We start from the raw sequence: 14,121 nt of genomic DNA on the forward strand, positions 1-14,121 counted from the left end.
CGCAATGTTAAACCAGCCATAGTAAACATTCTGTGTGCCAGAGCCTCCGCTTTCCTGTTAGCCGGGTCCTTAAAGGATGGGGTTTCTTCTACTGGGATCATGGTAGCTTTGTTCAACCTAGAAACAGGAAGATCCACCACTGGTGGACTAGTCCACTTTTTTAAAAGTGAATCCTCAAAAGGGTAGATACAGCAAAACGTTTGGGGACCACAAAGGGTAATTTTGGTTGTTTCCATCCCTTACAGGAAAACCTGGTAAAATAAGGCGCATCAGGAAACCCCTTTAGAGTGCAAGGTGACTTACGTGTACCAAACTACACAGCCACGTCCCTGGCTACATCAGCCACATCCTCCATTTTTAAAGTCTCACGCACTGCAGTAATAACTGTGTCTACCAGCACTTTTTAATTCGCTACTTTGACCATGGAGGAACCATCCTCACTAGCATCCACGGCGGCATCTGTTTTACAATCAGATGAGACAGACTGAGCAGGGAAAGGCAGGGGACACGTCCTCCTGGGCTTTTGGCCCACACGCCGCTTCCTCCGGGACACCAAGCACTGCCGGACCACCAACAGTTCAACCATGGGAAGCTGGGGTTCCTGAGGGACCTGCCACCTGCCATTAGGGGGTCAGTGGGGGAGACGTAACCATGAGGCTCCATAGGAAAAGGAAGACTTGGCAGTACAAAAATTATCTTTTGCCACCACTAAAGGATCCCCCCCCCCAAGGCTCAGGGAATCTATCAGCAGAGAGTGAGATAACAAGGACCTCCAAGGACTCACCCTAACGATCGGAGGAGTGTCGAGAATTCGGACCCAGCATCCCCATGGGCACCATACCTGTTCATATGCCCTGGAGACAGGAAGAGGAAACTGAGGAGGAAGAGGAGGAGCTTCAGGATCCCCACGAGGCTTCGGTAGTCTCCAGTGTCTCCCGGACTAAGGGAAAATGGCCCCCGTGACATCATCCGGCTACACAAACATGGCCGGCAAACAGAGACCAGCTGGACTAAGGGAAAATGACCGCCATCAGCTATAGCACTCTGAAAGGGGACCCTCTCTCCTGAAGATAGGACACATGTCAGGGGAGACACTGCTGTGCACTCTGCACCAGTCTCTGCACTGGGACCCCGCTGCACTATACTCACACTGCAAACAGTGGGGCACGCCCCTAGGGATCTCCTACACTGGGACCCCTCCAGACTACCAGGGCAGGACACACTATCCCAAGACCCTTACAGAGTAGGGATAGCAGGGGAGACCTCAGGGGTCTCCACTGTATCCTCTGCCCTGGGACCCCCACCAGACTCCAGGTCAAGACAGGGGCCAGCCACTGTCCATGAGGCAATGTTACGGCTGACCTAGCACGTAGCTGTGGTCTGCAGGTGTTCGCTGGGCTGGGGGAACCACTGGATCTAGATTATTCAGCCCGTCGCCCAGCAGTTGATTGTAGATCTCCCGAGAGAAAAAACAAAAAAGATGTAAGGAAGGAGAAAAAAATTGCCAGGACCATAGATCCCAGCTGGAAGCCTAGGTCCTTACTCCTGACTAGACAGAGTAAAACTGATTACCTAGAGCAGAGGGAGGGGTGGGGGGGGGGGGGGGTTATATACCAAGCAGGGGATGGCCCATAGGCATAGCCTGGTGTTTTTTGTTCTGCCTAGTCCTACTCCTGGAGGAGGCAATATAACCCAATAGTTATTTAGATTTATGGGTTGCTGTGTCCGTCGATGCCTCTGCCTCTGGTGCGCTTCCTGGCATCTGGGTTCAGGCTTCCTGTGCATATGATGTCAGTCTTCCTGTCATGCGCTCTCTCGTGTGCCTGCCTGGATAGGCGACATTCTTAGGCAGATGCAGTATGATTACGTGTCTGCTGCGTGCCCCTGCACCCCACCATCCACTCTCGATCTGGCCACGCGGCTTGGGCAAAGGCATGTTTGCCTTCCTCCCTCCTTCACATGAAGCCAATGGCGAGTTTCCCGCCACAGTGATGCCAGAGGGGTTTCTCCAGCGCTTGGGCTATTTAGCCCAGTGCCTGCCCCCCTATTGGTCACCATTTATTTTGGTGAACTCGGTGGCCTATACCTTCTTTCTTTAACCTATTTGTGGGTTGGATTATCACTTTTTTTTTTTGCACGTGGCACTCTGTGATTTTCTTTAAACATGGCGTTTATTTGTTCAGCATTTCCTTTACACTCTATTGGATCTGGTAGATCCCTTTTCTCATAGCTCTCATTCAAAGCGTGTGTCTACTCACAAATCAATTGTTCACACTCTATTGGATCGGTTTGGTCCCATTTTTTTCCACAGACTTTGGTGTCTTGGTATATAAAAGGTACTTTACATTCCATTCTTTGAGATGTCATGTTAACGGATTTTTAAAGATATCGATAACTTTTTTGGTCAGTGCTCACACTTTCTTAATTTTTATCAGCCAGGCTGGCAGTTGTTTGTGGTTGATGTCAGCACTTCTCAGTATTGGTTCATTTTCACTCATTTAATCGGTCATTCATTCATTTAGCAATCACATTCTTTTGCGCACCTTTTTTTCACCGCATTTAATTTGTATTGTGGCACTCCCCCCCTTTTTAGCACATTGGGGAACTTTAAAGTCCTCTCACTTATTGGGTCTCTTCCCTTTGATTGTAGGTTCTATAGAGTACCTCTCATTTTCAGGACTTGTCCCTATTTCCAGCTGCATCCTGGGTGTCGCCTAGTCGGTACGCAGTTTTAGTGTCTGGCATCCCCCCACATTTTCGCAACTCAGAGGCTGCCGGCATGGTACAGGACATGTCAGAGGCTGCCGGCATGGTACAGGACATGTCAGAGGCTGCCGGCATGGTACAGGACATGTCAGAGGCTGCCGGCATGGTACAGGACATGTCAGAGGCTGCCGGCATGGTACAGGACATGTCAGAGGCTGCCGGCATGGTACAGGACATGTCAGAGGCTGCCGGCATGGTACAGGACATGTCAGAGGCTGCCGGCATGGTACAGGACATGTCAGAGGCTCCCGGCATGGTACAGGACATGTCAGAGGCTGCCGGCATGGTACAGGAGAGGTCAGAGGCTGCCGGCATGGTACAGGAGATATCAAAGGCTACCGGCATGGTACAGGAGATGTAAGAGGCTGCCGGCATGGTACAGGAGATGTCAGAGGCTGCCAGCATGAGACAGGAGATGTCAGAGGCTGCCAGCATGAGACAGGAGATGTCAGAGGCTGCCAGCATGAGACAGGAGATGTCAGAGGCTGCCAGCATGAGACAGGAGATGTCAGAGGCTGCCAGCATGAGACAGGAGATGTCAGAGGCTGCCAGCATGAGACAGGAGATGTCAGAGGCTGCCAGCATGGGACAGGAGATGTCAGAGGCTGCCAGCATGGGACAGGAGATGTCAGAGGCTGCCAGCATGGGACAGGAGATGTCAGAGGCTGCCAGCATGGGACAGGAGATGTCAGAGGCTGCCAGCATGGGACAGGAGATGTCAGAGGCTCCAGGCATTGTACAGGAGATGTCAGAGGCTCCAGGCATTGTACAGGAGATGTCAGAGGCTTCCAGCATGGTACATAGGGTTGCCACCTCACTCCTTTAAACCAGGCACACATTAATTACACAGATTCTGTGACTGATTAAGGTGGTAATTAAACTCACTTAGTGCCTTATCTGCATTATATTAGCCTCAGAACCTGTGTAATTCAAATGTTTCCTGGTTTAAAGGGATGAGGTGGCAACCCTAATGGTACAGGAGATGCAGAGGCTGCGGGCATGGTACAGGAGATGCAGGGGCTGCGGAGGGGTCTTACTTACTGATCCGTGAGGTGCCTTACATTTCAAAATGGCGCCTCACAAAGTCCCATTGTTTAAAAGGTGATGTGCTAAAGAGGTCACAATTTGCCAAGGAACACATTTACTGGCCTAAAGAGAAATGGTGCAACATTTTGTGGAATGATGAAGATTATTCTTTTTGGGTCATGGGGCCACAGTTTGTCAGACGCTCCCAAACACTGAATTCAAGCCACAGTACACTGTGAAGACAGTGAAGCATGGTAGTTGCAAGTGTCATGATATGGGGATGTTTCTCATACTATGGTGTTGGGCCTATTTATCGCATACCAGAGATCATGGAACAGTTTGAATACATGAAAATACTTGAAGAGGTTGTGTTGCCTTATGCCAAGAAGGAAATGCCCTTGAAATGGGAGTTTCAACAAGACAGTGACCCCAAACACACCAGTAAGAGAGCAGCATCTAGGTTCCAGGGGGGTGCCTGACAGGATGGTGGGGAACCCGGGGGTCCGACCGTCCCAAGGAGAGGCCGACGTCCACCCCAAAAACCTCCAGGGGGAGAGGGGGGACAGCTACTAACCAAACCCCTCGCCATTGAAATTGGGGAGCTGTCGGCCAGGAGGAATGCTGCAACTTGGGCCGAGACCTGGTTGAACGCGACCAGTCTGGTGGGGCTATGTCGCGGCCAACCTAGCGCAGCGCTGAGGTCTGTGCATGCTCGCTGGCCAGACTGGGGTGATCACTGGATCTAGATTATCCAGCCGCTAGCCCAGTCCGGCAGTTGATTGTAGATCTGAAAGGAAAACAAACAGGAAAAAATCTTTATATCTGAAAAGAAAAAAATTCCAGGACCAGAGATCCCAGCAAGGAACTAGGTCCTTCCTTACTCCTGACTAGGCAGAAAAAAAACTGAGTACCTATAGTAGGGAGAGGGAGCATACCCCCTGGGACAACCCATAGGTGTAGCCAGACTTTTTTTCTGCCTAGTGTCCTACTCCTGTAGGGGGCAGTATAACCAATGGTTATGAAGATCAGGAGCTGTGTCCGTCAATGAACGAAAGAGAAATGCTGTTTGAGGTAAAACCAAGAAATGTAGAGGAATTGTGCAATGTAGTGCAATCATCCTGGCCTGAAATACCTGTTCACAGGTGCCAGAAGTTGGTTGACTCCATGCAACAGATTTTTTCTTCAAGCATTTTTCAATTTATACAGTAAAGACAACAGACACTGCTATATTTTGGAAAAGCCTAGTATTCCTTTTTCTTTACTTTCTGTAAAGTAATACATTTAAAACCTTTTTCTTCATGTTTTAAATTTGGAATAGACTATGCAGTGTTCCCAAGGCATTCGTGTGTATGGGAATAGAAGTTATTATAAGGTTTTTGAGCTTTTTTTTAACAAACAGAATTGGTCTTTTTTGAAAAGTGGCATGATACATTAAGTATAAAAATATTTATGTCAAAGCAATACATGTGGTGAGGTAGTAACCAATGAACAATGTCCACATTCTACAAATGACAAGTAGGTCACAATTCAGTAAGTAGCAAAACAGAAAAACTTAGCTCAGGAGTACTACGTGGGGGGGGGGGGGGGCAGTTCAAAGTCACTCAATACTAAGACAAGGAAAGAACAGCCAAGGATCTACTAAAGAGGATCATCATTGCTCTGTTCATGGATGCCAAACCTTATTATATTTCTACGGACACCCCCTGCAAGTATATGTCAATTTGTACATGGGTAACACTGCATTAATGGAAGGTTTTTATGAAGCCACCTTAGGGGGAGGAGGGAGGGGGAGTCCACTTACCAAGTATTTTTTTTTTTTTATTTTGCATAATAAAGTAAAAAGCAAAAAAAAGAATTTTGGTATAATGAGGCCTCTGCTCATGCTCCTGGATGTCCAATAAGGCTTACTCAGACGACAGCAGCAGGGTCAACTGTAAGCGGGTATTGATACAAATCAAACACCTCTATCCAGTACTGTGTCCCCCCAGGGCAGGTCAAGAACATATGGAAATAGGTTCCAATGGTAGCATGGTATGGGGGGCAATTTGGGGAATGCTGTGGATATATCTTGTGCAGTCTCTGGGGCGTGTGATAAATTCTGTGTAGAAACTTGGTTTAAATCAATTTATCGTGGGATGAAACCACTAGCTTGGAGTTGTCCTCAAAGCACTCCTCCAAAGTTCCCCTGTGCAAATTTGGAATAGCTGCCCTCCACTTCTTCCACAACGTATCCATTTTAGGCGACTCCACATTAAGAAGAGCCAAGTACAGTGAAGATAGGGGCTTAGTATGGGATTCCTGTGCCAAACGGTCCTTTATGGAGTCCGTCTTCAGACTAAGAGTAGTAGGGAACTCTGCTCTCGCAGCATAACACAACTGAAGGTAGCCAAAGTGCATCCATCTAGGCAGTCTATATTTAGACGAAAGGTCACGAATAGGTAGCAATGTCCCGGCGTGCAAATTATTATTAAGTGTTTTAATCCCAAAACACACACATAGCGGAGGATACGGTATCGTTCGAAAGTGGGGCAGGGATGGATTACCCCACAATGGATTAGAGGGGGACCACTGGTTGGGTTGTACAAATTTCCTCCTAGCAACCAAACAAACTCGTAATGTCACCTTAGTGGGACCAGGTAAGGATGCATAGGCTCTGGGACCTCTATAAACTAGGTTACTTAGTTCCATAAAGGAGCCCAATATGGCTGCTTCCAAGCCAACCCCAGCATTGGCCCGAGACTGCACAAACCACCATCTAACAGTAACTAAGATAGCCACCCAGAAATAGACCATCGGGTTAGGCAGTGCCAGTCCTCCACAGCTCACCGGCAGCCACAGAGTTAACCTTGCCAGAAGAGGAGGGGATCCTCTCCATAGAAAGAAACTAATGCAGTTTACAATTTCCAAAAAAGAAATTGGGGATCCAAACCGGACAGTTCCGAAATATATAAATGAATTTGGGGAGATAGATCATCTTTAGTATATTTATCAGTCCCAAGAGATCATACAGCAGATTAGCCCAATTAGAGCAGTGTTCTTTAAGCGTCAAAACTATGGGGTAAAAATTAAAGGAGTTGTAAAGTCAGAAGGTTTTTTATCTTAATGCATTCTATGCATTCATATATGTGTGTACACATACACACATATATGCACTTACATGCAAACAAAATATGTAAACAATTTTTAAATAACATTCTTGATCAACAAATAACCATGATCATTTTTATTTTTTTTTTTTAAACAAGGCTTCCGGATTTTATATAATCCAAGTACCACCTTTCTCCTAATAGTTTACAGAATGCATAAAAAGTTTTGAGGATAAACATGCATATTAACTTATTCTTTTCTTTTACATTGAACTACCTTGCAAAAAAAAAAAGAAGTTACAAGGAACACTCAGACTGTTGTGCTTGGTCACCAACTTTGCAACTTTGGTGGTAAGGTTTTATATAAAAATATTAAAAACAGCTGCATTGGTTTACCTCTGCTTGATGAAATAAATCTTGGGTAGTCTTCAACAAACCTTCGCCTCTGCAGAGGAAACAGATGATATATGACAAAAGAGATACATATGAGGGATAACATCACTGACCTTTTTCTTAAAATGTATGTTGAATGTCTCCAACTGATTTTAGATCAAGTTGATGAGTTGTCAACAGGTCTTAGGTATGTTTATCTACGGTCCATATTCATTAGTGTATCTAACGTTCTGTATTTCAGATGATGGTTTGACTGTTTGTAATGTCAATTTTTGTTTTCTGATGATTATTGTTTTTCCAAGTGGCATTTCAATTAATAAAGAATTAAAAAAAAAAAAATGCATGTTGCTTGACTGGGGATCCACTATTTTTAATATTTGTATACCTTTTCCAGGTAATTGACTTATAAAATTTAGAGTTTGGAAATGCCAGCGTCCATGATTCTAACGCGTTGCATTTGCATCTGTGTCCTTCAGGGAGATTACTTTTCACAGCCTGTCCCAGACACTGCAGGATGTAAGAGTAAACATCTCTTTTTTTTTTTTTAAATAAATTTAATTGGGTTTTCAATATTCAAAACACGGGAAGGCGTCGGGTAAAAGGGCCAAAACCGCCTGTACAGAAAAATATAACAGATTTAAACTGAGCATTAAGTTGGTAATAAGATAATAACATTGAAGACCAAAGCAGAAAATAGACAAAACAAGATGATCATAGAAATACTGCCGAAAACTGGAAAGACTGAACTGGATGGATCTTAGTAAGGGGAAAGGGTGGGGAAGGAAGGTGTGGGAGGAAGGGGGGAGTACAACAAAAGAGGGCTCCAGAGGAAGGCCAAGGTCGGAGTGAAGAAAGGTCTTTAGAGAGCCACTGTGTGAAACTCTAAGGTGGACGTGGACCAGCCTTGTAGTTGACAGGTTGGCAGAAAAGCTGAATATTGGTTGATGATAAAGTAGATTCCATGAATTTTTGCCATCCATTTAGGAAGCGCTGTTTAAATGGTAAGTGGCTGAAGTCAGTGTTGAATTTCTCCCTATGAAGTAAACGAGTTAGCTCTTGTTTGGTTTGTACGCTGGAAGGGCCAGGGGGTGAGATCCAATTTTGTAGTGCTGTGAGGAGACAGAGTAGTAAGAGTAAATATCTCTAAAGAGAGGTAGTTTTTTACCAGAACAGATGTCCTCAAAAGATTTTCCCTGCTAGAACAAATCAAAAGTTTGGCTTTTCCATCATCTTCAGTACCAGAGACAATGGTCAACCAGAAAAAAGCGAGGGTGTGCAATTAAGGCACTGTTGTCTATGACTGTAAAGCCTCGTACACAGGATCAGATTATCGGACAAATTTTCTTTGGTTTTTTGTTGCAGGCTAGTCTCATATGGAAAGGGAAGAGGTTACTTTCATAAGAAAATTCTCGTAGGACAGAATTCAACTTCAGAAGTGATGTCATGTGTTGAAATGTTTTGTATGTATTCTTTCGTTTCCCAGCATGCCTAGTCTTGCTCTTATGATTTTTTTTTTTCCGGACGAAAACTGTACTAATTAAACGAAAATCAGATGATGTGTTCACGTACGATAAAAATTTTATAGCCTGCACATCCAGTTTTTTTTTGTACGAAAACACGTAATCGGCTGTCGAAAGCACTATACTAACGATCCGAAAATCAGCAGATCGTTCGTTGGATGAAATTTTACTTCAATTTTCTTATCGTGTGTACAGACCTTTGCCCAGATCCAATTGTCCAGAGACTGCGGATACTTGTCCCATTTGGCCAGTTTCTCCCTTGCAGGGACCTCGTATTGAACAGTGCAAACAGAACCGCCTCAAAAGTAGACACCATCAGGCCCAGCACTCGCATACAAATTCAGAGGGATGACCATCTGCTGGACAGCAGGAGATGAATTACAGCCTGCAGTTTCTGGAGTTTGTCCAGAGGAAGGAGCACTCTGGTTAAAGCAGAGTCATACCCAGATAGTCCAGCTTTGTGGACGGAACCAGAGCAGACTTCTGAAAATTCAGAATCCAGCAAAACACCTTCAAGCTCGTATGGTGATTTCCAGGCTTTCCACCAGAGCAGCAGGAGACTCCGCTCGCAGATGGAGATCGTCTCTAAGTAGCCTAGTACCGGGATACCCCATTGGTGTAACAATGCTAGCACCGGGGCCAACACTTTAGTGAAGACCCGAGCAGCAGAAGCGAGACCAAAGGGTAACACCACATACTGATAATGCTCCTCTTCCACGGCAAAGCGCGGAAAGCGCTAGAGACTGACACATATTGGAATGTAAATAAAATAAGCAAGCTGCACTACAAAATAAAAGTGACAAAGTGATGTCACCCAAACAATGAAGTAAAAATTATATATAAATATAGTGTCCAAAATAAATGAATGTTCATAGAGTGAAATTCATAAAGTCTCTTGATTGATCGAGAAAAATCCCAAGAAACAGTGAATGAAGGTTCCAGTATTCACCAAATTGTGCAGTGACCGCCAGCAGTGGTATATACTGCTTACCAGAAATAAATGAATTCAAGCCAAAAGGGTATCACTCAGGAAACTCAGTAAACCTCCAGGGCTTGGACAATTGGTCAGCATAAATATTGAGGGCATCCAACATAAAACCGCATAAACATGTGAATAAAATATAAACGGTCCCATAGCGTAAAACTGTATATTTATTTAAAAGAAAACATAGTAATGCACTTACAAAAATGAAGGTTGGGTATGCGCATAAACAATATAGCACACAAGCCGCCGGCTGGTCGGCTCTTCCACCTGCCCTTCGTCTCACTCCGGTGACGTCAGCTAGCCGCGACCGATGTACATTTCGTCAAATGTGACGTTATCAAGGTACGGGCGGCATGCTGACGACACCGCTTATATACACAAAGAAAGAAAAGAAATCCATCCGATCTGACATCGGGATCATCTAAATCGGCCATGTTGAAAAAGGGATAGCTGCCAGTTTACCAACAGCCCATCACAGTCAACTAAGGCAAAAAGCCATTTCCAAACAGATTAAGTATATTAAAATAGGGAGACTATATCAGCAATGTCTACCAATGGATGTATATAATATTAATATGGCCAATCCTTGACCAGAATAAATGTAAGCCGCATGATTATAGATCGCATATAAAAATCACATAAGTTACAAACACATATATTAAAAATAGCCAATCAATTTGAAAAAGGCCATATATATTAAATTAATATATTGTATATATTGTAAAAAATAAATTTTTTAAAATTTAAAATTTATCAAATCATTAAATATTAACTATGGTGACTATAAATCAACCAATTAAATATGGCATATTGCTGTACCTATATTGAACCCATATATCACATCAAGTTTACATCGTTAATCCCACTTCACAAAATAATGTGCTGACAAACAATGCGCATAACAGCATTATAATAACTAAAAAAACTCATATGTCACATCAAATTTACTCTATTGTTCCCACTCACGAAAATAATGCGCTGACAGACAACGCGCATGACAGCCATTACGCATCGTCTATGGACGCATTTACATCGACATCAAAGTTGAGTCCAAAAGGACTATAGGTCCTAGCCCTATATATCAAGGCCATCTCTAATTTTGACAGACCTCTTATTAAAGGTTCTCCCCGCCATTTTGGACAAAATGTATCTATACCCAAAAAGATAATATTTTTGGGTTCTTTATTGTGTGATATTAAAAAATGTTTAGACACTGAGTGGTTCTTAAAACCTTTGCGTATGTTCGCAATGACTTCATTAAGCCACACATATAATGGACGTTTTGTTCTTCCTATGTACTAAAATCTGCACGAGCATTGGAGGAGATAAACTCAAACACTGGTGCAGGAAATAAAGGGATTAATTTTGTGCGACTTTCCAGTGCTGATTGCAACAAAGCTTTTTGTGTTTTTTTGTTTGATGTGATTCAAGGTGCAAACTTGGCACCCATTACATTTATAAAAAAACATTTAATTGATGTAAAAAAGTAGGTTTAACTTGGGGTGCCTCAAGAACATTAGGAGCCACTATGTCACGTAAAGTAGAAGTACCCCTAAAAATAACATGTGGTTTTTCTGGCAAAACCTTTTTAAGAACTGGATCGTTATTCAAGATGTGCCAATGGCGTATCAGCAAATGTTGGATACCCATAAATTGATTTGAAAACGTAGTGATGAAAGGGACTAGATAGAGGGTCCCCACGTTTATTTTGAGGGCGTACTTGTAATAACTGGGTCCTGTCTATCTAACTGACTAACCTGCTCCAGGGACACACGGAGGAAGTCACGATTGCAACCCTCATCAATGAATCTCTCTGTGAGAACCTGGGCCCGAGTCAAAAAGTCTGTATGATCAGTACAGTTGCGCCGGATATGCATATACTGACCCTTGGGAACTGAGCGTAACCAAGAGTCATGGTGGCAAGTATCCACCGGTATATATGCGTTTCTATCGGTCACTTTGAAATAAGTAGAAGTGACAAAACTACCATCTTTGATGGCAATAGACAAATCCAAAAAGTTAATGACAGATTGACTCTTGTCATAACTCAATTGGATTCCCCTAGAGTTGATATTAAGGAAATCTAGAAAGGAAACCAAATCGTATTCAGCTCCGTCCCATAGGAGGAGGATGTCATCTATATATCTGGCCCACAACCAGAGGCAACAGGGGAGGGAGGCGGATCCAGTCTAAAAAGAGTCAAAATAAGCGTCCTTGTTGTCGATGGAGGCAAGAAAAATCCTAGATGCAGGGAAGCCACTACTGTGCGAACGGACTACATTCTGAACTTCTGCACCCGCACAAAGCAGTTCAGCGCCTTGAGGTCCAGAATTGGACGCACCTTGCCTCCCTTCCTTGGGACTGTAAACAGGTTTGAGAAACCCCCCTGAAAACGTTCCGAAGTCAGAACCGGGTCCATCATCCGTAAAGTAAAATGTTTTGCACCGCCCCCAAAAAGAGCCTGTAAGCAGACCGGAGACAGACGCACGTTGGAAGGAATAAACTTACCAGAGGGTAAGAACGAAACTCGATCTTGTAGCAGGACTGAATGACCTTGTGAACCCACTTGTTCTTGTACCAGGGGAGTCCACGGGTCCGGGAACCAGCAAAGACGTCCCCCCACCCCAGATAAGGGCGAAGGGGCACCCTCATGCTTAAGGGGCCTTGTCAGCGTGTCTGGAGAAGCCCGCTCTTGACTTGCCAGACCAAGTTCTCTTGGATCCTCCAGAGGCCCCCCGAAGGGCTCCGATCCCTTGTCAGTCAAGATGAAAAAACTTCCTATGAGCTGAGGAGGGGGCCCACGTCTATGACGAGGGTCCTTGCCCATAGTAGCCTGCGGAAGGAAGATACTCTCCCCCCCCCCCCCCGTGAGACCTTTAACCACTTTACCACCGGAGGATTTTCCTGCTAAAAGACCAGGGGTTATTTTGCGATTTTTTACTGCGTGACTTTAACGGACAATCGCGCGGTCGTGCGACGCTGTACCTAAACGAATTTCACGTCCTTTTTTTCCCACAAACAGAGCTTTCTTTTGGTGGTATTTGATCACCTGTGCGATTTTTTGATCACGCGCTATAAACAAAAAAAGAGCGTAATTTTTGCAAAAACAACAATATTTTTCACTTTTTTTTATATGAAATTCCCCCCCAAAAAAATGTAAAAATCAAAATTTTTTAAAATTTTCGGCCAATTTGTTTTACGCTACCTATGTTTGGTAAAAAAAATCGCAAAAAGCGTATTTTGATTGGTTTGCGCAAAAGTTATCGCGTTTAATAACAAAGGGAAAGATTTTTGTCATTTTTGGTGTTTTTTTTTTAACGAGTAATGGCGGCGATCTGCGATTTTTTTTGCGGTACTGCGACATTGCGGCGGACAGATCGGACCCTTGACTGACATTTTTGACACTTTTGGGGGTACCAGTGACATTACTGCAGTAATCAGTGCTATATATATGCACTGTTACTGCAAAAATGACACTGGCAGGGAAGGGGTTAACAGTATTGGACAGGGAGGGGTTAAGTGTGTCCTAGGGGCGTGATTCTAACTGTGTAGGGACAGGTCTACTAGTGTAAAAACAAAGATCAACAGTTCTACATAGTAGAACTGTTTGATCTTCACTTTTACACAGGGAGAACTGACAGGTGGCTTGTTTACACAAGCCGCTCTGTCTTTCTCCCGCTGTAGCGGCGATCGTACTGTGACCGGCGGACATCGGGTCCGCCAGTCACACTCCCGCACTCCTCCGTGAACGAGCCGACCCGCTATTGGCTCTGGAAGGAGTGACAGGCGAGCGACGTAGACCTACGTCACTCTGCCTGGCCGGGGCCGACTGCCGCAGTAAATATACTGTGCGCAGTCGGCAAGCGGTTAATGATGTCATCCAGGGTAGCACCAAACAGGTGATCTCCTTGAAAGGGAAGATCAGTCAAGGCCTTTTCAGAAGTCTGGTTCACAGACCAGCATTTGAAACAAAAGACACACCGAAGGACCACTGCCGAAACAGAGCCGCATCCAAAGAGACATTACAAATAAAATGCAGCCCCTGAACCAGCTAGTCCGCCAGATCAGCAAAGGCAGGGGGGAGCTACTCCCCCTCCAGGTCACGGCACCAAAGCCTAGCCCATTTGGTCTGAGTCTGCAACACCAGGGCAATAGTGAATATCAGCCTCAGTCCTGAACCAGCCAGGGTGTACATATTGCGGGCCACAGCCTCTGCCTTCCTGTCAGCCGGGTCCTTAATGGCCGGGGACTCTTCAACTGGAATCATGGTTGCATTGTTTATTCTGGAAACCGGTGAAACAATCCACTTCTTTAGAAGGGATATCGTCTAGCAAAATAGCTTAGG

General features: G+C 44.6%; 1 protein-coding gene across 1 annotated transcript in view; it reads right to left on the reverse strand.

The window, feature by feature from the left end:
* Window positions 1-14,121, reverse strand: part of CTNNAL1 (catenin alpha like 1) — a 474,086-nt gene that overhangs the window by 13,071 nt on the left and 446,894 nt on the right. Inside the window, exon 15 of the mRNA XM_082259226.1 lies at window positions 7,275-7,323. Within this exon, the coding sequence (XP_082115352.1) occupies window positions 7,275-7,323 (49 nt within the window). The remainder of the gene's footprint in view (window positions 1-7,274; window positions 7,324-14,121) is intronic.

This window comes from Pelophylax lessonae, assembly GCF_965119305.1.
Source record: "Pelophylax lessonae genome assembly, chromosome: 5".
NCBI classification, from domain to species: Eukaryota; Metazoa; Chordata; class Amphibia; order Anura; family Ranidae; genus Pelophylax; species Pelophylax lessonae.